A 27500-nucleotide genomic window follows, 5' to 3' on the forward strand; every position below is an offset into this window, starting at 1 on the left:
TGAAAGGCTGTCATCGGTCGGTCACCTCCTCTCACCACCACCGCCTCTCACAGCTAATGCAGCTAGCTGTCTGGCTAACTGTCAAGCAGGACTCCTGAGCTGCACACTCTCTGCTGACAGTAAATAATAATCATAATGATCATAATGATAATAACACAGTGAGGCACCTCCCATCAAATCCATCATTGACGGAATAATGAGAGCCGATGGGCATTTGTTCCAAAAACCTTTTGCGAGTCTAAATGACACGGTAATGGCCCGGGTATCTCCATCCCACTGGACGCGAACTGCTCATATTCAGATCATCTCCCTAATTAGACGACAAGGCATGACATCGTCTCATACGGCACGGAGCGCTGTGCAGCGTTGAACAAAATGATTAAAATGCATTTTTTTTCCCTAAGCTGACCTTATTCAGAGAGACCTTGGAATTTGTGGCGTGGTGTAAAGTCACTCGTCGGCTTCCTCTACTCTACTCCTCTTCCTCTACGCTCGAGTTTGACTCTGGGCTGACCCTCCTAACGCTGGGTCTCTGTTTCTCACTGGTCACACCCCCAACCGACCACCCCCCTGCCCCCCACCCCCACCTCCCACTCGCTCTCCAATGGTCCCACACCCCCCTCACTCTCTCGAGCGACGGGGCTTTTAAACTCTCTGCTCTGTTATTATATTAAGAGTATGAGAGTGAAACGAAGGGGGAAGAGAGAGAGAGAGGAGAGAGAGAGAGAGAGAGAGAGAGAGAGAGAGAGAGAGAAGCAGAGATCGGGAGGGAGAGAGAGAGTTAGAGAGGGGCAGAGAAAGGGAGAGAGAGAGAGAGTGGCAGAGAGAAGGAGAGAGAGATAGGCAGAGAGGCAGAGAGAGACCTGAGGAGATTGGGAGGGTTGGAAGCGATGGACGTGCCCAGGCACTAAGTATATATAATTGTTCTTGACACATTGGCCAAATATTGCAGTGCCAGGCTCCGAGTGAAGATGATTAAGGGCTGTCCGGGTGGGTGGGCCCTGGGGTCCTTCAAGGCCCTTTGGTTTCCATAGTGACCGCCATCTTAAGGCCATACATTGCATTGTGGATAATCTTTAGGGACTGCGCATTGTTAAACAACAATTATAACCAACGCCGGAAGTATTGTCCAGCCACCACTAACTTCTCCCCATCAGTTATTGTTCTGGTATTTTCCTGCGCGTTCTTTCTTCCTGCTCAACACAGAGGACTTTATTCTACCACCTTTTACTCTGTTGTATTCTTCTGCTCAGACGGGCTGTGCTGCCTGGTTGTACACTAAAGAGGCAAGGAAATTTGCTTTTGGTGAATAATTGAAGAGCGGGTTAGCTCGCAGCGTCGTGGAGTACAGCGATCGGGCCGAGGGGTTACGCTGAGATCATATATCTGACAGTAGGCTTCAGGCGCTTAGAAATTGTTCTGTTTTTTCAGCGTATTTCTTTTCTTCTTCTGAAAAAATGAACTACTTTATGAAAAACAGTTTTTCATCGCGGCGTACAACAGCATTGGGAAACATTCTTAACAAAGGGGGGGATATTGGAGCACTTATTTGTACTGAAATACATTTATAACATCGCCATCCAGCTGAGGATTCCAGTTTAGCTTCTTCCTCCTCGTAGATCACGTTCAGCTGGATATTGAATTTAGTGGGTGATAATATAAACTAATTACAGTTTGTGTTCACTTAAAGCTCCTGTTCTGGGGGGGGAGAGAGCATGTAATTGTCTACCTGCACGCGTTATGAAAGTGGCTCCATTAGTCCGGGCACGAGTGGTTTCATATGTGGCCCGTGTGTTTACACCGGCGGTTCGTGCGTGCAGGCATGTGGACCGCCCGACCCAGGGAGATGACAGATGGCGCGCGAGGGACCGGGCCAAGGATCAAGGACCTCTGCCTCTGCGGGGTTTCCCAGAGTGCACTCTGGTCCCGCCAGGCTTTCTATAATTATGATGGAAATCTGGCGCCCAGTGCCTCGGGGCTATTTCGTCACAGATTGTCTGTATTATTAGTGTTTGTATGGAGGTCTATCTTTTGTTTGATTACTTATCAATATGTAATATAATTATTGTTTCCCTGTCACATTGAAGAATATGCTACTGCTCAGTTTTTTAAGGGCGCGCTGATTACCTTTATCCTTGTGAACAACCGGATGAAAACATGAACATATTAAAGAAATTAAAAAAAGGATAATGGAATGGCCACCGGTGAATAAGCCCATAATGGCGGTGATTCACGGTGTATAATAAGGAGAAAGCCTTTCCCCGTGGCGCGGGGTCAGGAGGCTAGTCGACGGAGCGCCACGCCCAGTCCAAGGAGTTGGCCACTAGACGACCACGGCGTCGGTCGCTGAGGCTTGTTTAGGGGTCACCGGGGGCCACGGCTCGCCCATGCGCACGCGGCCAAACGCACACTCACTCACCTCACTTGCACACACACACACACACACACACACACACACACACACGCATACACACACACACACGCACACACACGCACAGGCATTTAATTCAAGATAAACGTGATGTCAAAAGACAATATGGAAACCAAAATATATATAGTAGAATGGGGGGGAGAGGGAGCAGGCAGGGCTCTGCCAAGGTGCCCAGAGTTACAGCCCTGGCCGTCTCTGGAACAAATAATGTGTTGTGACTGGCACGGGAAAAAAGACAAAGTGAAAGGTCATCTGTGACCTCTGGGACAGGGCCTACGCAGCATCTGTCGCCCGCGAGCGCAGCAGGACCATGTCGAATGGCAAAAGGTAGGCAGCTACATCCAGCCTGCTGCGTTGTTAAAGCAGAAGGCCAACATTTACGGCACACACACGTAAACACATACAACGATGCACCCACACACATCGATGCACACACACACACATACATACCCACACACACACAAACACATGCGCAAACAGCCACACACACACACACACACACACACAAACACACACACATACACAAAGACACTCTTATACACACTTTGCGGCTATTGCAGTGGAGGGACTAGTGGTACATTGTTAAATGACTGAAACTCTAATGACTGCCTTCAAAGGATCACGTATAAACTCAGCATTTATTTTATAATCACTGTGACAAAGAAAGGGAGAATTTAATTGTGGCCATATAAACCCTTTCACAAATTGATGCTGCACACTATTGGTTGCCGTGTTCTTTTATAAAATACTAATACTATAGTATGTCTGGCTCGCACCCATTGTGGGTGTGATATTATGTGTGTATGATTGCACATGGAGCAAAATCATATGCCTCCGTATTGAACCTAGCCTACTGGTAGATGCCTTAATGGGGGAAACTATAGCTCCGGTACTGCACTAATGTTTTGGCTATTATGCAGACGACAGGAACACTGGTAATTATTGGATATATATATATATATCATTCCAGTCTCACACAAAAATCTTGACTCGCTATGCTGGCCACAGCGGAAAAAATGTAGTATTTTCACAATAACAGTTCTAAGATCCTGAGATTTGGCCTATTCTGTCTGTAAATCAAAAAAGGTGACTGAGGTGACGTTTATGGGATAAATTTCAATATTTTGATATTGTTTTGGCGTTAAAATGGGTTTTCGAGTATTCATTTCTACTCAGAAATGTGGAGGTTATTGTCATAATCTCCGTTCAGCGATTGTATGTTGCGTTTCATTTTTTAGTTCTTGCCAGAAACTTTTTTTGAATACGATGCAGCCAAACATGGCATCACATTAATGTTATTTATGGTGGGAAATGTATGTATGTCGATCATAGCAACCACAGAAAACATATTCCAACAGTATTCTAGTGAGATCTGAAAAAATAACAAACTAAATGTCATACTGTAATCACTGAACGAAGACTATGGCAATAAAATTCACCTAATTTGCTAGAAATGTATTCAAAACTCATTTTAATGCCGAACTATATTAAAATATTGCATATCCACTGAGGATGAAATAAATATCAGCTCAACTTTAGGTCTAATCCCTCGTTCTCTTTCTGGTTCTCTCTCTATTCTCTCGTTTTCCCCGACTTCTTTCTACCGCGCTCTACGAGCCTATTCCACACACACACACACACACACACACGCACACACACACACACACACACACACACACACACACACACACACACACACACACACACACACACACACACACACACACATACACACACAGGTACACGCACACACACACACACAAAGGCATGCACACTCCAGCCCGAATCATTCAGGGATTTGAAGGCCCCACTTCCAATCAATTACCAGCCCAAATCAGTGCCGAGCCCTTTGATATATAATCATTTGTCAAATCTAGGCAGATGGCTGAGGAAAGGTAAGCCCACCATGTCAGGGGCCAGCTCCCGGTGGAAACACCGGCTCAGGGTGGGGGGGTGTTCCTGAGCGCCCCAGAACCCATTAATGGGGAGTCCTTGTGTACTTTAGGATTGCAGCTCTCCTCAGAGCAGCTAATGTATTAGCCCCTCTTAGCCTGACGGCTACCACGACCTCCCCGCCTCCCTGATTGCAGCGTTATTCAAAGGGATACACACAGAGACCTTCATAGGTCCTTCGGTGCTTCAATTCGCTGGAGATTACTACAGACTTTCCTCCTCCTTTTTTTATCCAAAAGGTCATCTAGACCCGAGGTGTAATCTAAAACTATATTGATGTCCTACGATCTGGTTTCCCTGCTTGATTACATGGATAATCATACGCTTAACATTACACCATCCGTCCAGGGCTATTTCCTATTGTTTGCTGTTTAAGGATATTTTGGGGAATTCATTATTGGGACAAAACAAAGGCTCTTCGAGAGTTTTGTTCTCGATATGGCCAAAAGACTCACAGCAAATTTTCCAAAACAATGATTGTATCCAAAGGCCAAATCTAAATTTAATTTGAAATGTACTGCTGAGTCTTGAACCCTTCAATTGTAAAGGTGATCCTTGATTCACGCGCCCGGGTTTTGTGACAGCTGCATGACCTGTTGGAGATATTCTTTGGAACGACTATTCATGCGCTCCTAGTGTTATCCAGAGCCTTTATTATTTCCACTGATCCATCTTGTTTTTTGCCTTCCCACTGTTATGAAGTTGAATTGCTGGATGACTAGGTGGCTATATCTTCCCTCCCTCCCCCAAAGACATATTTTTTGTGGCGTTTGGTACAAATAATTTTAAGGGACCTACCTCAGATCTACACTCTGGGCGCCAGTGGACCCCTCCCTACGCAGAAAACAAGCTGAAAACTACATTATAAAACCTATTCAACTCACTATCGATATGTGTCCATTGGTGAAAACTATCGCAGACGTTTTGCACGCCAAAAAAGCGTCTTGTTGACATTTGGACTGCACATTTGATTAGAGAGTTGGGGTATTTCTGTAATCCCTATCCTCATTTGTGATTTTTTCCAGAATAATATAAAAAGTGTCGCTACCAGTGCTGAGTAGAGTTACATTTGTGCTTTCAATGGCTTGAGCCCACTTAAGTCAATGCCGTGTTAATACTGCGTGGAGAAGGGAATATCTAATTTAGAAAAGTTGCATAGCACACATGGTAAAACTTTGTGTTCATTGCCTAAACACTGAATAGCAAGTTCACAGGGGATATAGTTAGAGCCTGGTAACACCTTGAAACAAACAAGGCTTCCTTTCATTGCACAGTTTAAGCTTACTTACTTACTGGGTAAATTGTTCAACATTTCTGTAAGCACGTTCTCTTTATTTTAAAAGATGTAACATGAACCAGGAGGATGCTGTTCCTAGGTTTTAACCAGGCAAGAATGGATGTAAATGTTAAACTTAAACATAAACATTTCAATACGTTCTAGGGTAAATCCAGTAAACCTTTTATAAATGGTAGGAGCCATGAACAATACCTATTAAAGAAAAGTTATCTTAATAAAGTATCTTACTTTCTAGACGGTACATAATTATACTTGGGCTGTTACCAGCATAAAGCTTGGCTAACCTGTCATTTATGTCTTCCTACCGACTTATTTTTCAGTGGTATATACTCAATATATTACATATTACCATATATTTATGGGGTAAATATTTCATAATTAGGGGACTGTAAAAGGAAGGGTTACCTGCATGTGTAGAAATGTATTTAAGAAATACTGTTGTGCTCTTCATTTGCACCTTTTCCAGAAAAACCTGAGAAGACCAACCACATGTTGTTTTCTTTAGGTGTTAATGAAGCTCAAATCTCCATTAAAAAATAAGAAATAAAAATAGACATGCTTTTACACATTCGTAAATGTGAATGCATGCCTATGATGTCTTGTCATAATTTTGCCGGTACTTTTCACACTCATTAGCCATGATCTTCGTATTTAAATGTATTTACTACATGTGGCATACTGCATCACAAAAGCATAGCTATAGCTATTAATAGGATATTTTGTGATTGTTGGAAATACCCTATACTGATTACTTGCAACATCCAAATAGAAACAAACCTTGAAGCAAAAACATCATAATTATTCTAGGATGCGACTGGAGAATATAAACTGCAGAATATTACTCATGTGCCCTCCTCTTGTATATAGAAGTTGACTCTGCGTGCTAAAAAGTCATTCATTAGGTGTAGATCCCAAAATGTTATTGCAGGGGAAAAAAACCTAGTAGATGACCTTATTATAGACGATGTCGATCATGCGCCTGCGATATTGCCTTTATTTGTCCCTATAACCCCCGCTATCTCTGAGAGTGGGTGGAATATCAATTGACGAAGAGGCCGTCTTCCACTAAATGCTATGAACCCCCAGCCCCCATCCAGCACCACCCAGCCCCCATTTCAGACTCATCCTAAATGAGGTCTTCCACCATGCATGGATCTTCCATGGTGGTGATGGGGGGATAGAGAGCCCACATTGGAGCCTCAGCAGTAATAAGGCGTTTACCCACGGCGCAGTGAAGCCCGCTGCACTGTGAGAACATATGTTAATGTGCTTGGCTGTGGAAAGAGAAACAGCAAGAGTTTGGGAGGAAAAACACTATAAATAAATAAATAAATAAAGAGCTGCGGATCGGCGACGTCCAAGGGAGCACATTCACCGCTCTACAAATATATAAATATGAGTGCTTGTGCCCCAGTGGGGGCTTTGGAGAAAGAGTGAAAGGAAAATTACCCTTGTGGCACCAACGTGTGAGTTGGTGATGGCAACATTAGGGCATGGAAGAACTGCTGGTGAGTGTGTGTGCGTGTGTGTGCGTGTGTGTGTCTGTGTGTGAGTGTGTGCTCGTGTGAGTGTGTGCGTAGGGGGGATGGGGGGAGGGGGCTACTTCAGGAGGCCTTTGTGACATCAATGGCAATTTATTTTTTTGTTGTTTGTTTTTTTCAATAAAAGCTGCCAAGTAAAGCGACATAAACATATTTTGGTAAAATATGCATGCAGCAGATGGGGATTTGCCCATGACTTCTCATCTTTTCATGCTTTACGGAGACCATATTCCTGCCTTTGAAATTGGTGTATTTCTTTCTTAGCATTGGCAGCGAGAGCACGCGCAGCTAACGGGTCGGTGGGAAAAAAATACTGTACAGTCAAATTAATTGTAATATGCTTGGCCAAATGTCCAACTCAAGGATTAGCATATTAGAGGAGGGATCCACAGCTGAATCACCACAGTTAAACACTGATGGCCTGCGATCTACTGCCAAAACATTTCAGCATTGCCGTTCATATTATTCAAATATACATAGTTATACCCAACAACAAGGGGAAAAGCTATTTTTACTGTATTACATTCAGTTTGTTGATGCAATAATTGACTAGCTACTTAGCCCCTTGTGGCGGCTTCTGCAGCCGCTGGAGAATGGATTTAGTGACTGTTAGTTTCGTACCCACTGATTGTTTTCTTGATTTTCCATCCCCGTCCTTCAGCAGCCACTGTTGAACCAAAAAAGCAGCGCTATTGGCTAAGCGAGCGATCGATCGCATTACGTTTTATCACCATTTCATTGGACAAAATAAACACATGACCTTGTCTGGGCCAAAGAGGCTTTCGTTTTTCTATAATCGTTTGTGTTCCCTTTATCCATCGTTAAAAACACCTTTTGGCGAGGAACACCACACTTAATTATCTTTTTAATGTTTAGACTTTAATTCTTGAGACCACGTAGTATGGGTAGGTCCCAAGCTCTGAATGTCGTCTTCTCTCTGAGAATGTGTGAGGAGGAGTCAGCGGTGATGTCGGTGATGATGCTGAACCCGACCACAGGTGACAGCGCTCGTTACACGGCCTGCCGCTCCTCTAGTTGAGAGCTGTGTCTTTTCTTCAGGTATGCGCTCCGCATATATCGCTCAAAGCAGACGGTTTCCCACCAAGCGGTGGCCGGAGATGAGTCACTGGATGGCTGAGCATTGTTTTTTCTGTTTATCTGCTTATGCTGAACAAAAGGGTCTGGAGAGCTTCATTACATTTGTGCCAGGCACATGCACACACACAAACACACTCACTCACTCACTCACTCATTCACTCACTCACTCACTCTCACACACACACACACACACACAAACCCAAACAGAAAAACACTAAAAACACATTAAATAGTGTGGGCCTGAACGTGTAGCTTTTGGCCGGGCGTCGCACCAGGGTTCTCAACGTCGCCAAAGCCCCCTGCTAGACTCATCCTTCCTCAAGATCCGAACGTCAATCTGCTGCTTAATGACGCAGATTCACTGGGAGTCTAAATTCACTCAGTCGCTTTCAGAACAAGTATCTGCCAAAGGAATGATTAGTTAACAAAATAAAGAATATGTGTATTATTTTGACTGCATCAAATGTACAAATAGCACAGTTGCGTTTAGCGACACCATGTCATAGAGGTTATGCGCATGCTGGTACGATGGGTCTAACCGGTGCATGCTAATGGCTTGGTTAAAAGTGTGAGTGGGAGTTAATGACATGCTGCTCGATGGGCTGCCTATGACCAGAATAGCAGGCTTTTGAAGTGATACCTGTCTGCATCTGGAGTCGACAGAAGGCTGTTATTTAAGAGAACATTATTAGAGTATTATCCTCACTTGTTCTGACATTCTCAGTGAAATGCATAACAAGCAGTTGCCACGGAGTGTGAGCGAATGTTTCACAAGCTTTCAAAGTCCTTGTGAGCGTGACGATATGTGAAGCGACAATTCCAGCTTCACATGTTTTACAGTGAGTGTATTCGACACCCTAGAGGAGGATATTGCGTTACATTAGACCCCACCATATGGCTGCCAACTGCGCCATTTCCAAGTGAAGTCACACAAACGTCTAAGCATCGGGAATCAGTTCAACAGCGCGGCGCCCCATCTAGGCATCGTAAGCGGCGTGCTTCTTTCTGGCGAGCGAGAACAGGTTACTGTGAGGTCTGTCCGTGTTTGGCGCGTCACACCGGGGCACATGACCCTGTGCGGACCCCCCTGACATCCTCAACGAGGGACAAGATCGCAGCCAGCTGCCGTTCCACACGTCAGTGGGGAAACCGGGGGGGGGGGGGGGGGGGGGGGGGGGGGGTGGGCTGCCTCCCTGCCACCTGTCTCAACAAACATTTCTGTTTTGACATATTTACAATAATGGTCAAAGGCTTCAAGGTCAGCGACCGAAAGCAGAGACACATTCTCCTGTTTTAAGATATCTTGTATGTCTTATATTTTGTCTGCGTGTATGTGTGCGTGTATGTGAGTGAGTGTGTGTGTGTGCATGTGTGCGTGTGTGTGTGAGATGTGCACTCCCTTCTGGTGGAGTCTTGAGTGAGTGGAGATGAACAAGTGCTAACTGCTACTGGTTAAAGACGGAATAACCGGCAGACACTCTTTAAGTGTACTCCACCTCAACCAGCCGCTTACCGCCTGTCTTTCTCTCTGTAAACTGCCGTTTACCTTCTTGGCGTGTTGGCACCAGATCACGCGTTGCTCCGTTTGTTCAGCAAGGTGCGCGGCGTGCGTTTGATGTGAAGTGCGATGTGAAACCAGTAAGGGGGGGAAAAAAGGAACGTTGAGGAAAACTTCTCCTCCAAACCGGCTTGGAAACACAAACCCCCCCTGCCACCTTCACCCACCACCCTCCCCACCTCCACTACCCCAACCACCACCCCCACCACCACCCCCACCGCAAACCTCCACCTCCACCACCCTCACCTCCTCCATTACCCCCACCAACTCCACCTCCACCACCACCACCTCCACCTCCTGCTCCACCACCACCTCCACCTCCATCACTACATCCAACTTCACCAACCAACTCCACCACCACCACCTCCACCTTCACCCACCACCACCAATACATCCACCTCCACCACCACCTCCACCACCACCACCTCCACCTCCTGCTCCACCACCACCTCCACCTCCATCACTACATCCAACTTCACCAACCAACTCCATCACCACCACCTCCACCTTCACCCACCACCACCAATACATCCACCTCCACCACCACCTCCACCACCTCCGCCACCACGTCCACCTGCATAACCACCTCCACCTCCACCACCCGACCACCTCCGCCTCCACCTCCACCACCCGACCACCTCTACCTCCACCACCTTCCAACCGACGGCCTTTCATGCCACTAAACAATTTGGGTTAGAGTCTTTCATTGAGTTAGAGTCGCGGACGTCACCGCAGACGTCCTTCAGACCCACGCTGTGTTCCAGGAGGGGCGGCTTGACAAAAATTCACTTTGAAATTTGGTTGAAAGCGGGGTCTAATTGAATTTTGATACGTAATTAAATCAAGCCATAAATCAGAGCAGATCCCAGAGCAACCAACGATTCGGCGCTCCCAGGCGCCACCAAGCTAATTATGATGAAGTTATTATCTCGTCTGAAAGAGTTATTCTCAATTGCTCCTTTGAAACCCGCGTCAAATCCCTTTCTTTTAACTGGAATGGGTTCAACCTTGAGGAAAAAGGACATCCGCCGATGAAGCGTCGCAACGCCTCGTGCAAAACGCTGATATTTGTCGTTGCTAACTGCCGTGGCATTATTCGACTCTATGGCGGGGACGGATTAACGTAAACGAAATGGCACTCAGTAACGTGTTGATGCTTGATCTGCGTCGCGTTGGAACAATGTTGATGCACTTTATTGTGGGAATAATTGTATCGTGTTGCGGCACAGCAATTACTTTAAGTACTAATTTCTATCAAGCAACCCTTGATGAGCAGGTTGTTACAGATGGACACGACATGAATAGAAAGCACAAGACTGCTCATCTGGTCTCCCGGGCTCTCATGGTTAATGAGTTACATCATCTGTGATTTAAATATGCTTTGCATGCTGCGTAATGGAGGACTGCACCATAAGGTGTTAAAGTTAGTCTTATATGTGTCCTTTTTAATATCTTATTTAATCATCGGCAAGAAGACACAATTAGAAAGGCATTAATGGTATAGCAAAGCACTTTCTATTCATGGAAAATAATTTAATATATGACGTTAACCCCCAGCATGCAAATATACGACAATTGATCAACGAGGAAATAATGATCGTTCTACATGAGGCTGTGAAAGCCTTTTTGTTCACATGCCTCTCCCCTTGCTCCCTTGATGCCCTCCCACCACCCCCTCACGCTGGATCCAGCCCCAATAAATGAATCCTCTGAAACACATTACCACAGTAGCCGCACTCTGCATAATGTGATGAGCACACAGGAACACTGATGAACTTTCTTTTCCCTCTTTTTAAATGATGATCCCACTTGGGAGCGATGTGGTGTGTGTAAGTGAGAGGAGAGGGAGAGAGTGGGAACACATCTGCCATGATGTGGCCCTCCCTCCGTCCCTCACCTCTTTTACTTCCACTTCCTACTTGCCTTCCCCTTCCCCTTCCTTTTGCTTTTCTTTTTATTCTCTGCCAATTTGTGGGTCCAAATGAAACAGCAAAAGGTTAGGGAGTGGAGTAATTAACAGCAGCTCGCCTAATGAAATCAGGAGGGTCCGCTACCATGGGCAGATCAATACCTCACTCTGAGCTAAGGGGAAGGGTTCCTCTGTGTGTGCGCGCGCGTGTGTGTGTGTGTGTGTGTGTGTGTGTGTGTGTGTGTGTGTGTGTGTGTGTGTGTGTGGGTGGGTGGTGTGTGTGTGTGTGTGTGTGTGTGTGTGTGTGTGTGTGTGTGTGTGTGTGTGTGTGTGTGTGTATGTGTGTGTGTGAAAATGTAGCCTCCTGGGGGATACACACAAAGCACTTCGAAATAATAAGCTGATGTAAATGCAACATGTTGTCCACTTGTAAATCAAAATTAGTTTGACCGAGCGGGTCGAAATGCTGGCTGTGGAGTACTTAAAGCAAAGTTCCTTCCTGTACAGGCCTGGAGTGCCTTCTGTAGGATTTACACCGCACTCCCCAGAGTTTGCTGAGAGGGTTTCCCTTTATTGAATGCCAATAATTACGTCAATAGCCTTTGGACGGAGGCACACCTATACAGGGGGCAAATGGGGGATTGTATTTATCTAAGACTACACTTAAGTGTATTGAAGACTTTATTAGTCCCTTTTGATGAGGAGGTGTTTGTTTGCAACATTTTTACTAGCCTGTCCAAGACATGCTGTGTCCGCCAATATGCGGTGTGTAAAGTTCTTGCTCAGTATTTCTTGGCTGAAGCGCGGAGATCTCTTGTGCCCGGGTAAATTAGCAGATGGCAGGCACGCAGGGTTTCTTCCTTGTGTGTGTGCCCTTATGCATGTGAGTGTGTTTGTTTGTATGTGTGTGTATTTGTGTGTGTGTGTGTGTGTGTGTGTGTGTGTGTGTGTGTGTGTGTGTGTGTGTGTGTGTGTGTGTGTGTGTGTGTGTGTGTGTGTCTGTGTGCGTGGGTGGGTTTTTGTTTGTATGTGAGTGTGCATGGGTGAGAACATGTGTATGTGCGTGTGTGCACGCATCTGTGTGTGTGTGTGTATGTGTGTAGGTGGCTATGTCCGCCAGCCAGCCTATGTATGCTTAACTGTGCTTGTGAGGACTTTTCTCTGCTCTGGGGAACAGCCTCCTGACAAAGCTGTCCTCCCTACATGGATGGATTCAGTCAGATCCGTCCAGTCTCTGGGGTTAAGCACTTGATCGCTGGCCACATGAGTTATTTTTTTCCTTTCTCACCTTCACCAAACATCCAAAGTAGAAGAAGTATGTGGCACTGCCTGACATATATGAATACTGAGCAGCACGGACAAGCCGCGCTTGACCATTATTTTCACTTGAAATGACACGAACAGCAGCTCCACTCCATCGCGGCCTCTCTCTCTGACGGACCCGGAGCAGAGTCACAGCAAATGTGAGAGAAGCGCTGGACAAGTTTTTGGCAGTGTGCGATAAAAAACACGCACAAAAAAACATACACAAACTAGCACTAACTGGGGAGCCGGCGTGCTCGCACACACCACTGTGGGGTTGAATCTCATGCCGTCTTCAAAGGTATTTACACTGTGCAGTAAACTGTTGTGTGGGTGCCGCGCTGGAGAAGAGAGCAGCAGATCTCATTAGTGTTAAACCATTAGGAGCATGAGGGCCCTGCAGACAAGTTTAGGGCTTTCAGTGTAGCTTCACGTTAGCACATCACACACCCCTTTCAAAAATAATTTTTCACAAACTGCAGAAAAGGGGGGAAGGGGGTTTACGCACTTGATACACTCGATCTCCTTTGCTAATGGAGGGGGAATGTTGCAGCATGGCTTTGATGTAAGGGTTCTAGTGCCAGCGTTAAGGAGGTCAAAGCGTTGAGCCATTTAGTCATGGAAATATTGACTCTGATTCAAGAAGTTGTGTAAGTGTATGTACTGTAGCTCGGAAGAAACCGAGGGAAAGTCTTTTTAGGGATTGGATCAAATAGGGTGGTGGTGTGAGGTGGGATCTGTAGCATAGGAAAGGAAGATTCATCATCGTTGTCTTTGCCTCATTATTTGCAGATGTTGTGACTGCAGGCAACCGAATGTACCCTCTCCTCTTCAAACAGCGGCAATGAGCTCACATGCATCAGTGGAACATGGTGATCGTTTGGTGGTCCGGTGTTCGTTGGCTCTGCAGACGCAGACTCTGCAGCCCAACAGGATGCTGAACAACAGTACTTGGCAAGCCGCTGTGTTATCTTGAAATATGTTGTGAAATCATTTTCTACATTTCCCTTGCAGAAGTCCTCTTCAATAAACATTAATACTTGATGAATTAATTTCACTTTTGGATGTGGAGCCAATATGTTGTGATAATAAGAATGAAACATGTTGCTGTTTGAATGAGCGTAATGAGGGTGCATGCCTTTTAAAACATCTTAAAAACTCCAGCCTCCTGGTACGCCTGACTACTAAACTGCAGAATCAGTTAGCAGCCCCCGCCCCAGCAGCCAATCACACGGCAGGGACGCCTCCCCCACGTGCTGCATCATGCAGCCTTTCTGCCGCTAGCACTTTCACCGTTATTATTGAGCCTCAGCGTCTGCCATCGTTACCCCCCCTCCCCCCCTCCTAACTCCGACACCTCCAGGGATGAGCCCTGCCGTCGCAGGTAGCTCCCACAAACCTGTTAATAATCAACAATCACTGATGCAAAACTCCCAAGACAATCAGTGGTGCGTGCGTGTGCTCTTGTTTCTGGTTATTTTTATATGAATGCATTTCTTTATCGGCAGGCTATGTTAGACATAACTCCTGGTGTGTGATGATCAGCCTTCCTCCCATGTATTCATGGTGCTACTGTGGCTCAGGGTTTAAAGGGAGAATTCTGATTCCGCATGGAAGCACAATAAGGGGGGTTCTGGGGGCTTCTCAATAATTGATCCAATATTTTAATGATCAGAGAGCCCGGGGTGATCAAAGACCCAGTCCCTCTCGCCTCTGCTCGCCAAGACATCCCCCCACACTTTGATGTGCCTCACCAACAATCGCACTTATCTCCACCATCTCTCCCATTCCTCTCTTTTGCTCTATCAATGTCTCCCTCCACCATCGCTCTCTCTCTCTCTAGACCATCGCTCTGTCTCTCTTTCTCCTCTCAATCTATCTCTACCATCTCTCTCTCTCTCTCTCCATCTCTCACCCTACCATCACTCTCTCTCTCGACCATCGATCACCCTCTCTCTCATTATCCATTTATCTCCCTCCCTTCCCCTCTCTCTCTCTCTCTGTCTCTCTATCTCCCTCTCTCTCCCTCTCTTTTCAGATCTCTCTCTCTCTAGCTTCCCCCTCTCTCTCTCCCTCTCTCTTATTCTCTACCTCAATTTTCAGATCTCTCTCTCCCTCTCTCTGCAGGGTTCCCCTCGCTATCTCCCTCTCTTTTCAGATTTCTCCCTCTCTCTGTAGCTTCCCAATCTCTATCTCCCTCTTTCTGTAGCTTCCCAATCTCTATCTCCCTCTTTCTGTAGCTTCCCAATCTCTATCTACCTCTCTCTCTCGCTCCCTCTCTTTTCAGATCTCTCTCTCTCTCTCTCGGTTGCTTCCCCCTATCTCTCTCCCTCTCTTTTTCCAGATCTCTCTCTCTCTCTCGGTTGCTTCCCCCTCTCTATCTCCCTCTCTCTCTCCCTCTCTTTTCAAATCTCTCTCTCTCTCTCTGTAGCTTCCCCCTCTGTCTCTCGCTCTCTCTGGTGGTCTGCCTGTGGTTCCTCTGAGAGCCTGTGGTTGGAGAGGGGAGCAGGGACCGTTGAGCCCAGGAACTCTGACCCGTCGGCAGCACTCGAGTTGAAGGGGGAAGAGGTGGGATGGCATCCCCCTTTGGAATTAAAATGATCAAAATCATCCCCCTTCTGAAACAGCCATCCCCCCTTCCCAGTCCCTGTTATTTTATCAATTAATGTGGAAATATTACCGCTATTTCATTATAGCGGTTTCCTTTCTCAATTCGGCGCAACGTTACTTTTCTCAGGGACAGATTTGACAGCGACACTGCATTCTCGGGCAGTATGTTTGCGCAAGCACGCAGGCACGCTTGCTGCACGCCTGTGTACTTGCACAATAGTGCCTTCACGAGCTCTCATTCCACACCGTACGAGACAGACACTGGTAGCGTGAAGCTGTCTCTGCATCTCAGACATCGCTTCTGCAGACAACTCTGTACCCTTTTATCCCTTTCATTTAAACCCGTGAGCAATGCTAGTCTCCCTTCTCTGCCGAATGCATTTTCGAAAAAAAAATCAGTTTTTAAAATTGTTAAAAGTGATGCATGCCTCGAATCGTGTGATGCGTCCGATGAGCTGTGTTTTTGGAGATAAAATAATATAATAATAATAATAATAATAATACTAATAATAATGATAATTATCACACCGTTGGTCTCCCACCATATGCGCTGTTATCAGCACAAATGATCTGTCCCTAAAAGTTAAAATCCACCAACCCCCTGGCTTTTTTTAACAACTCGACCGCTGCCCGTCGGTGTTCCACTTTTGCCGTAGCGTCATGTTGTCTTTTTATTATTTAGTTTTACTTTCTCCGAACGTCTTGACGTTAACGTGACCGGTCACCTACCACAGATATGCGACGACAGCTCAAGGTTTCTATTAACATACGTTTAATTGGACTGCATTCCGGGAAACAGGCGCTATTTGTGTCCTGAGTTGCTGAATAAAACATACGTTTGAGACCGATCAGCAAAAGTAGCCTTAAAAGACTCTTCAGTGGATGCAAATGAGACGCTCTTCAAACACCCCCGGACAACGTCTTAGCCGATATCGTGCAGAAATAAACACGCCATGTAAAATGTGGAATAGGTAACATACCGGTAGACTGATGCAGTGTATTAAGGGGCTAAAACATGCTCATACTTACGTCTTATTTTAAAGCTCTCCATGTGACAAGATAATGTTCAAGAGTTGTGTCCACAATTACTATTAGTAATTAACAATAGTAAATCTATTGATTATTTCATCTTAGTGTTTGAATAACAATAATTAAGAATAATGTGCCTTGATACTCTCTCAAATGATTGTTCCCTTTCCAGAATCTGAAGGAGTACATATTTATCAGGTTAGAACGATTTGAAGTGGTAAAAATGAAATACAGACTCCTCTGGTCTTTGTGAACGGAGCCCCGACCAAACGCACCACCAGACTCATTGATCGCTGATAGGTTTTAATCCAGATACAAACCAATACTTTGTATTAGCCTATTTAAAGGAAGTGAAGTAGTCCGTGCTAAAGGAAGCTTCGGCGATCTGCCTAGAAAACGTTAGTCCTGGAAGCAGAGATCCGGACTCTGGCCCCTGCTCCTCTGGAGCAGAAAGAGTCTATCTTGTCATCCTCTGAGCAATCATGCAAAAATGCTTCTATTGCTTTAAATTGCTTTAAATTAGGGTTGGATGTAAATTATAATACAATTCTAATTCAAGTGTTAAAAACATCATCATCGTAATCATTGGAAATGTGTGTGGGGGATGGGGGGGGGGGGTCTCCAAAGGGGTTTTACACATTATTTCAAAATCAGCTGTTATATATGACATATATATATATGTCAGCTGTGACTAAAATTAGGATTTTTTTATCCGTCTGATGACATGATTTTCTGTGCTGTTGCGTGATGGCAGAAGCGTTGTGATATAAGTAGGTACCTTGTACCACAGTAGTAGTGATAAAGGATGGTAACTGGTACCACAGTAGTGGTGATAGGTGGGTACCTTGTAACACAGTAATGGTGATATAATTGGGTACCTGGTACCACAGTAGTGGTGATATAAGTGGGTACCTGGTACCACAGTAGTGGTGATACCAGTAAGTGGGTAGCTGGTACCACAGTAGTGGTGATATAAGTGGGTACCTGGTACAACAGTAGTGGTGATATAAGTGGGTACCTGGTACCACATTAGTGGTGATATAAGTGGGTACCTGGTACCACAGTAGTGCTGATATAAGTGGGTACCTGGTACCACAGTAGTGGTGTTCCCAGTAATTTAGTACCTCATACCACAGTAGTGGGGATATAAGTGGGTACGTGGTACCACAAAAGTGCTGATATAAGTGGGTACCTGGTGCCAGAGGAGTGGTGATACCAATAAGCGCAGTGAGGAAATGCTAAACATTAAATGCTCATTAGCAACGCATAGCAGCCATCCCTGGATGCCTTCTTTACAGCCATGAAAACATTTTCAGAAAATAATCAATTTGGTTCCACACTTGGGGAGTTTGTCCACTGGCCTTTTAACCCAAGCGATGTGATGGCACATTTACTTTTGCGAGGGTGTAGCTCACACTTTTGTGAGAGCTTTGTGGTCAAGGCCACATCGATCAGCATAGAAAACACATAATCACACGGATCATTCATGTAAGTTTAAAGGAAATCACTAGACTGATTCGGTGTCCATTTGGCCGACAGACTGGGCTGTGGATTTGAAGGTCCTTCAGGTATTAGTGTACAGCAGCACAGTAGCATATCATTAAAAGGCTATTAGCCGTTTTGAAAGCAGGACAGAGACGGATATAAGGACCCTAAAGCCCTGGAGACCTGGAATTGTCCAGGTGTACATTGTAAAAAAGGATTCCCGCATTTAAAACAGCTTGGCGAGCCTGTGTGCGGTCGTCAGGCAATTATGCTTGAGTTTAATTATTTACTTATTCACCAACAATTATGGCAGCATAATCTGTTTAACTTTTTGACTCTGTTGGCTGTTGTTCTTCACTGTTCCTCTCCAGAAGTCCATTCCCCACCTCTCCCCCCCCCACCCCCTACCCTTAACGCGGACTCTGTATCTTTTTCCACTGTTTGCATTTCTATTATACTTTTGGTTCGGGAATTGTGGTGTCGCCCAGTTGTTAGGCTCTCCGTACAAAGAAAAATGGTAAATTGATGATTAAAAATGAAATACTGTTATCTGTATCGCTGTGTGAGTTATCACCGTCCCCCGGGGGCGGAGGCTATTTTGCGGGCCCCTCAGGGCCCTTTGTTCTTAATTTTTATAAAACTTGTCGCTGTTTATTGTTCAATTCTGAATCTTCATTTGATATTCCTTTCACTTTTTCTCTTCCCCCCCTTTGACATGCACAGAAAACATCTTTATCAAAGAGTCACATGCTTGTGGCTTGTGTTGCTTTAAATGTCACTCTCTCTTTACATCGGTAAAGGGTCCAGCAGGGAGAGCTCTGTGCGTCCTCCCGCACTCGTCCCATTTAGAAATCAATGACTGCCCTAAAGACAAGTCTCCCTTTATAGGGGAACAAATTTAGCAGCCTGACGGTCAGATATAATTAGGTCTCGCTGATTTAATCTTGAATGTAATACATCCACAGCATTTTTTTCTCTCTTCTCTCTCTCTCTCTCTCTCTCTCTCTCTCTCTCTCTCTCTCTCTCTCTCTCTCTCTCTCTCTCTCTCTCTCTCTCTGGGGCTCTGAATAATTAGTTTTCTCTTTACAGTAAATATGCACTCAACGCATGACTTCCTGTGCGTGGCAGCGATTTATAATGTCTGTTCTTCTGGTGTTCACAGGAGGCCTGTCAACTTGGCAAGATGGCGTCTGTAAATGTAAGTACTTTACATTACCAGAATCCAACACTCACTCTCACTGCCCGACACAGTTCAGCCACATATCATTCAACCATCTTTTCACTCAACTGTCAATACCAGTCTTAAGTATTAAGTGCATGAATAACATCACTTTCTTACTGCCCACGGCAACATTTCCTCCATCCATCAGAATTGCTTCAACTGAAACAGATATAAATCTCCCGTTGATACAATACATGTGAGAAAAAAAAAAACGGAAAACTAAGTCAGAATTTTGTCATCTACCGATAAAACATCTTGACTTGTAATCTAAAGTTGTGCCAAAACGCTGTTGCCGTAGTAATGTTATACTTAAGACTCTCAAACCTGCTCCTTGTTTGGTGGCATTATGCTCCCCGAAGCGTACAGTCTGTACACCTCGTCCAGCCACAGACTCCAGAACATCAAAGAGTGTTGTGACAACTGACCCTGACCTCCTGCCGGACCTCGTGGGTTACCCACATCGCAGTCCTATTAAACTGCACAGAGCTGCACTGCACACCCACACACACACGAGCGCATTCATGAGCGCATTAATGCACGCACACATGCACTCACACACGCCACAAACACACACATACAGACACATACACACAGACACACATACACACACACATTCGTACTGGATGATATGAATCTCTCTCTCTGTCGATTTTATTGTGGGGGACTGGTTGGCTTTCCTCCACTGTTTGCATTGAATAGTTCATGTAAAATACCAACACTGTTTTGCAAGTGTATGACAGCAAGGAAAATGTGTATGTGGTAATAACAAGTTCAAATTAAACATACAGTTTGAAGGAAAGGCATTTCTCTATATTCTCCTGAGACCTGTTTAGTTAAACTCTGCTTTTTGTCATGATTAAAAAAACAGAACCACATTATTTCACAGCCTTGCCATCGTGGCCTCTGTGGGGAGATGGAGTTAAAGATAACATAAATATCTTGAAAGCAGATGACGGAAGATGCTCTACCAGCATTAAGAAGCAGACCTCAGACATGGGATGTGGGTAGGGGTTCATGCAGGATCTCCATTGTGTTTGAATGGATTTCTGCATGTCTAGCTGCACCGAGGCTTATCTGCAATGGAAGAGGCAATCTTTCTGATCCACCCCTAAGTGGTCCATGTTTATCAGTCAACGCGAGAACGTTTGTCACTCTCTCTCTTTGTCCCTCTGTGTCTCTCTCTCTCACTCAATCTCGTTCATGCAACATTGAATTCATGTACCTGCTTGCTGTTGCTGTCGTGTTGCCAGCATAGAAGTAAGCTCATAGATTTAAAGAATGGACATGGTGGTTGTTCTGCCCCCACAATTTGTTTTTGCTCTAGACGGCTAGTGGTTGATAATGGCATTGCATGAGTGAGTTGTGCTTTGGCTCTCCTGTGTTACCATACTTACCAAGTTACCAAGTTACCTAGTTTAATGCAACATTCCAGAGAGCACAGCATGTCAGTTCCTTCTCTTTTTGGTTGTCCAGAGAAAGTCTTAGTCCGTGTGTATTAATGTTTAAAGCATTCAAATCACTTCTCTTTCTCTAACAATTATGTTTGTTTGATTTTGGAATGATTAGGTTTACTTATAAATCGCCAATGCTAATCGCGGTAGCATTTCCAATTGAATTACAGTGTAAAATTAGCATTGAAGCTAGCGGGATTACAAAGTCTGATGTTAATGGATACTCTTTTGTTTAATGCTATTGCTTAGCTTATCATAGCTTTGTATATTGTATATTCATTTACATGAGCAGATTGTAAATTCATGTTTTGTATGTTTTTACACGTTTACAAGTTTGGAAGTAAACAAGTAACCTTATCAAAGGCCTAAACCGTTCCACGTTTCCTGGGGTTTTATTTCAAGGCACCAACTTCATGTTAGCTATCTGCTAAGCTAACCTAATCGAGAGCAAGAGCGGAATAGTGGTGGTTGTGGCTGCTTTACTTCTCTCCACTGCACCCCTTTCTGTCTGGGGGGCCACCAGGAGGCCATGGACTGGTCGGTCTCTACTTTCTGTCTGGGGGGCCACCATGGGGCTGTGGACTGGTTGGTCTCTACTTTCTGTCTGGGGGGCCACCATGGGGTCATGGACTGGTTGGTCTCTACTTTCTGTCTGGGGGGCCACCAGGAGGCCGTGGACTGATTGGTCTCTACTTTCTCTCTGGGGGGCCACCAGGAGGTTGTGGACTGGTCGGTCTCTACTTTCTGTCTGGGGGTCCACCATGGGGCCGTGGACTGGTTGGTAGGGAGAACATGGTGTGGTGCACCACTGGCTTTCTCTGTACCTCCTGTTCAAAGGCAGTGTTTTATCTGGCCGAGCAGGGTCTGTTTGTTCTTGATATCTCGTACCACAGCTTGTCTTTACTTTATGGATTTCCGGCGCCTTCTCTAAATAGGAGACAATTCCTAGTAAAACACTCACCTTGACTCCCGGGCGAATGCTTTGATTTTTTGATTTGTTTGTCTTCCAGCAATGAATGCAATAGAATTGGTTGTTGCATTTGAGGCCAGCACATTTAAAGATACTTTTTTTAATGACACATAATTGTAATGTAGATTTAAGATGGCCCAAATTGTGCAAATCAGCCAGTTCCTAACATTTCATGTAGAGCAGGGGCCTCAAACTCAACTTACCTGGGGGCCGCCGGAATTAGAGTCTGGGTCAGGCTGGGCCGCATTAATTATTCCACAGAAAAAAGGAGCACAACTGATCCAATCTAAGTTAATGGCCACAAAATATCATCCCGCGGGCCTCAATTGGCCCCCGGACCGCGAGTTTGAGACCCCTGATGTAGAGAAACAAAAGACAGATCTGCCTTGCAGTCGCTCTGACTGTAATGGACAGCTGTTTGCTCTAATAGATTTTGGATGCCATTGTTGGAACAACCTCCTAAATGAATTATAAACATGCAGAGAAGAGGCATGTGTTTCTGTCGAGCTGCCAAATTGATTTAAGTGGGCTCTTCCTTTTGCTGGAAGCTGGACTTTGCTTTTGCTTGCGTATGCCATAAATTTGAGGAACAGCTGCCAAAGGAAACGTTTCACAAAGCAAAACTATTCTGAAAGGTGTTGTCTCTATTCTCGTTGTCATCGGAGTAGGGGAAATTAAAAAGTGTGTGAAATATCATGATTTTTCACTCCACTCCTTTAAAAGTACAGTCATATGGCGGCACACAGTGCATCAATTTATTCCAAAGATTCCTACAATGTATTACCAATCAGAATTCCTCTGACTGGAAATTCTTCTGTTGGCCTGAATCAACATGTCTGACCGTAAATGAAACCTATGCTCATGGGTCTAACATGTGTCATTACCTTGTTGAGCTTAGTTCTTCATATTCATATTTGTAATCAGAAAGTATGTAGAATCCATAAGATTCTGTCCATTATGTTGCATACAATTGGCTTATATTCAGAACTCGATGTACCAAATGAGCCAAAATAATCAAGAAATAAAGAACACAGCCACTCTCAGTGTTTCTTTTGGGATGCTAATTGTACTTATTACATTGAGTCATTTCCGATGGATTTTAAATTAACTGATAAGGTGTTTATGGGATGCTTTGGCAGTTGTTGGCCTTGATTCGTGCCAGTTATTATTTTTTTTCTTCATCAGTTTTCTATGCTTACTTTTCTTTGTCAAATAATAAGAATTGCTTCATGTCTGCTATTCAGGAGCTATAGAGAGTCGTTGCCCCCTCACAAGATTAAAAGAGGTTGTGTTCATGACATTTTATTTTTATTCAGAGCGCCCCACATTGTTGTGTTGCTATAGCGATGGAGAAAATCAAGATGTGCCTGTAACTCTTTATGTATTTAGCCATGAAAAAAATTATATCTTATTAGTCTGAAGAATGAATGAACCCCTGGCACTAGCTGTAGTAGGGGTGTAATTAGCTTTATTTGTTTCATTCCACTAGGTGATGCGGTCGTCACATACAAATTCAAAGTTAGGAAAGCAAACTAAATAACTTCCATTCATCCTCTCCACACCTTGACCAGGGGCGTTTCTGGGTTTCATAAACATCTGGGGCTTAGCCCAGAGGGAAAATGAAAATGCGTGCGTAGGGTGCAGCACATTTTTTCATAATGCTTTACCTAAATAAACAAAATAAGTAGTTTATTATAGCTTTAAATAGCTACCTGACCGCTGTGCTGCTTATCTCCAAACATCTAAAGTTCCATTCAAGTTATTTCAGAATAAAATGAATACAAGTGAGACAGACCGTACATATATATATATATATATATATATATATATGGATCTGACTGGGGATAAGATAGGTTAATGCACTTGAGGTGGTAAACAGTCTGGTTATAATTTAAAACTGTTTATTCTCTTGCCAGAAGGACTATCTAGAAGGACTAGGCTCTTTATTTAGAGATGTCCCTGGAATCCCCATGTTTCTTTCAAAATAACTGAACTACCATTAGCGACTAGAATCATTTCATCACTTCTAGACTGAATTGAATTAATGCATTCCATAGTTACTAGTAAATATACCAATAAATATTTAAAAAATATATATAATATTATTTATTTATTTTTTCCCAAAAATTATATTCGGGGCTAATTGAATAATATCCGGGGCTTTAGCCCCGAATAAAACAGGCTAGTGACGCCACTGACCTTGACCCATCTCCCCTCTCTGTCATTGCTCAATGATCCCAAAAAAAAGAAGGAATGACAAAACATACATGCTCAAATCTTATTTACTTATTTTTTACTCATATGATCCAGAATCACTACATCCCTCTCTCTCTATCTCTCTCTCTCTCTCTCTCTCTCTCTCTCTCTCTCTCTCTCTCTCTCGTTCTCTCTCGGTCTCTCTCTCTCTTACGGTTGTGGAGGTGTGTGTGGGGGTGTTAACCAGGGCTGTCTAACCAGGGGCTCTCTGTTGTTGTCAAAGCAGCTGTCAGGCTGTGCGACTACAGCTCCATTGAATCCGCAGCCTAAAAGTGCCCCCTCAGAAAGGTTGCGGTCCGACGTCACGGAAACCTGGAGATAAATCACAGCCTCGTGCAGTGTGAGGAAGGCAGCAGAGACAATCCACACTCTCAGCAATTCTGGAGACCTTTGGAGTCTCAGCCTCACCTGGTCTGTCCAGATCTGTCTTAACGGGAGAGAGTAAAACAGGCATAGAGAGAACACAGGGCGGTCTGTTCACACTCAGCCCGTCTGTTATTTAGACAGCGGGGAAACGTCCATGAGGAATCGTAAACCCGCCGCTCTGTACCGAGTGATTTGCTCAACTCAGCCCACCGGTTTTGCGTTATGAGAGTCACTGTATCAATTAGTGCATTAATGACTGCGAGTCATTTGAGCATCTTTCTCTAAACAAGGTGCATTCAATTATGGATCAGACACGCTACGACAACCCTGGGTGTGATTAGTCGCAGGTTCCAGCCCTTGGCTTGGTACGAAGCGCAGTGTATATCCCCCACCCCCCTCCTTGCTCCAATGGCCAAAAGGCAGAGCCTCATGGCCCCGGTTCCCTGTCTTCCTTTGGACTGGAGGGGATATTTATTGTGGTGGCTGGCGGCTGCGTGGCCGCCGAGCCTCTCGGCGGGCCAGAGGTGAGCGTCTGGGTCGGACACTTCCTCAAATAAAGTCTGGAAGGAACACTCACCCCGGGGAGCCCTGCTTCACAAACACACTTTAACTCACACTGCAGGACTGTCTGTGTGTATATATATATATATATATATATACATATATATATATATATATATACATATATATATCATTGTACATATACAGTTGTGTCGTATTTAGTTGTATAGTATATAGAGTTTATAAAGTGGATGTATACTTTTTTATGACTTTGCTTAACTGTTGCAGGACCATTGCATCATTGTGCCAAAAAGACTGAATTTTTTTCTTCAAGAAACACCCTTCCCACACCACTGTATCTCATGGCTTCTTGTTCCTGTGTGTGTGTGTGTGTGTGTGTGTGTGTGTGTGTGTGTGTGTGTGTGTGTGTGTGTGTGTGTGTGTGTTTCTGTGTGTATGTTTGCGTGTGTGTGTGTATGTGTGTGTTTCTGTTTGTGTGTGTGTGTGTGTGTGTGTGCATTAATTTCTGTGTGTGTGTGTGTGTGTGCGCCTATGTGTGTGCGTGTGTGCGCGTGCGTATGTGTGTGTGTGTCTGTGTGTGTGCATGCCTGTGCGTGTGTGTGTGTGTGTGCGTGCGCAGATTCAGCGCCGGGTGACGTTCCACCTGCCAGACGGGTCCCAGGAGAGCTGCAGCGACAGCGGGCTGGGGGACCAGGAGCCCAGCAGCACGGCCAGCACCGCCACCCAGCCGCTGCCCCTGGGCTTCCCCCAGGACCCCTACTACGAGCAGGCCTCCCCCAGCAGCCGCACCGAGGGAGACGGCAACTCAGACCCCGAATCCAGTGAGTCTCTGAGTACGCTTAAACCACTCGGGCCTAATGCCGGTGGCATAAGAGCGCATCTTTTATTTACTATGCGCTTTTTAATTTATTTGGTTGATGTTGTTGTTTTTATTGACCAGGATTTGGCTGATACCGTCCTGCATTCATAATCAGTCACACTGTTTTTTTCCCAGAAGCGGTTTTTCTAATATAGGTTGTTTTTGGAGTCCAGAATGCATTCATATTGTTCAATATCTGGAGAGTGATATTTTAGAAGTTGTTACTCCCACTGCCAAGTGTATTCCAGTAATTTTTAGTGGCAGTTGTCAACGGGGACCAGTAATGGCTTAGTGCACAACGCTGCTCCTCATAACAAAGTCAATTGGAGGCAGAGATGCACAATCCCTTTTCTCATGCATATAAAACAGGTTTTTAAAGAATCACTGCTCAAATCGCCCGCCGATGGCACAATGGACGGTGTTAGTCACTCTGCGCAAAAGCCCCTGAATTTTCTTTTTTTGTCTTTGTTTTTACCTTCACATCCCTCCCCTATGGTCCTGCTCTGTCTCACTGCAAACAAGGTTATTCCAGGTCCCCTCTCTCTCTCTCTCTCTCTCTCTCTCTCTCTCTCTCTCTCTCTCCTCTTGGTCGGGTGATATTTGGGGGAGGTTGAGGACATGCCGATCAAAGGCAGTGCCTTTGATGGGTGATGACTGTCATGCTACAGCCAGTGAGTGTATGTATATCCCTATATATCCTTTATATATACATCACTACTGAGATATGGGGTTCTATATTGGTTTAAGGAGTCCGCCTGTCAAGACACATTATATATTGTTTGCGCGTTGCTCATTTTTCAGAGGACATGAGAATGGAATGGCTCCGTTCATGAGTGTGTGTGTGTGTGTGTGTGTGTGTGTGTGTGTGGGGGGGGGGGGGGGGGGGGGGGGGGGGGGGGGGGGGGGGGGGCGGGGGTCTCCTTGCACACACCTACGTGCACGGCTATCAACTGTGTTCTGCAGCGCTAGTGAAACAACAGCACCCATCGGCGCCGCTGCCTCAACACAGCAGCTGGGCCGACAGGGCCTGGTGTCACCGCCACGTGCACGCACGTGTGTGTGTGTGTGTGTTCATGCTTGTGTGTGTGTGTGTGTGTGTGTGTGTGTGTGTGTGTGTGTGTGTGTGTGATAGTGAATGCATTTGGTAGACGGTGACACCCAAGAAATTGCCTCCCCCCAAACCCCCTCACACGGCTTTGCATATGATGGTCCGTTCCAAATTGGAGCCGCCCCCCCACCCCCGCCTGCTTTTTGATAAGAGGATGTCGCTAGATCCGGCGAGAGATTCTCCAGAGAGATTTTCCGCTTTTTGTTCTTGGGCAGCTTGAACCATGCCCCTCCACCCTCCTTTAGACACACGCACACACACACACACACACACACACACACACATGCTTCACACAGGCTGCGTGAATATAAATACGCATGCACAAAGAACATTTCCGGGCACACATTACCATGTCCTCCCACTGCTCAGGCCCCGCCCTCCGAGCTGTTCTGCTAATGTGTGTCGCTTGATGACAGCAATGATTCATACATGTGACTCATTCATATTCAGCGGCACCAGCTCGTAATCTGATTAATATTCAATGAAACGAACATCTCCCACTGCATCCCCTAGCCTGCCCGGATACCGCTGCG

General features: G+C 45.2%; 1 protein-coding gene across 1 annotated transcript in view; it reads left to right on the forward strand.

The window, feature by feature from the left end:
* pcdh11 (protocadherin 11) overlaps positions 1–27500 on the forward strand; it is a gene marked incomplete at both ends in the record, with an annotated part of 115411 nt that overhangs the window by 46324 nt on the left and 41587 nt on the right. Inside the window, 2 exons of the mRNA XM_079744262.1 lie at positions 19376–19411; positions 25620–25821. Of these exons, the coding sequence (XP_079600388.1) occupies positions 19376–19411; positions 25620–25821 (238 nt within the window). The remainder of the gene's footprint in view (positions 1–19375; positions 19412–25619; positions 25822–27500) is intronic.

The sequence above is a fragment of the Pollachius pollachius genome, assembly GCF_949987615.1.
Source record: "Pollachius pollachius genome assembly, chromosome: 10".
Lineage (NCBI taxonomy): Eukaryota > Metazoa > Chordata > Actinopteri > Gadiformes > Gadidae > Pollachius > Pollachius pollachius.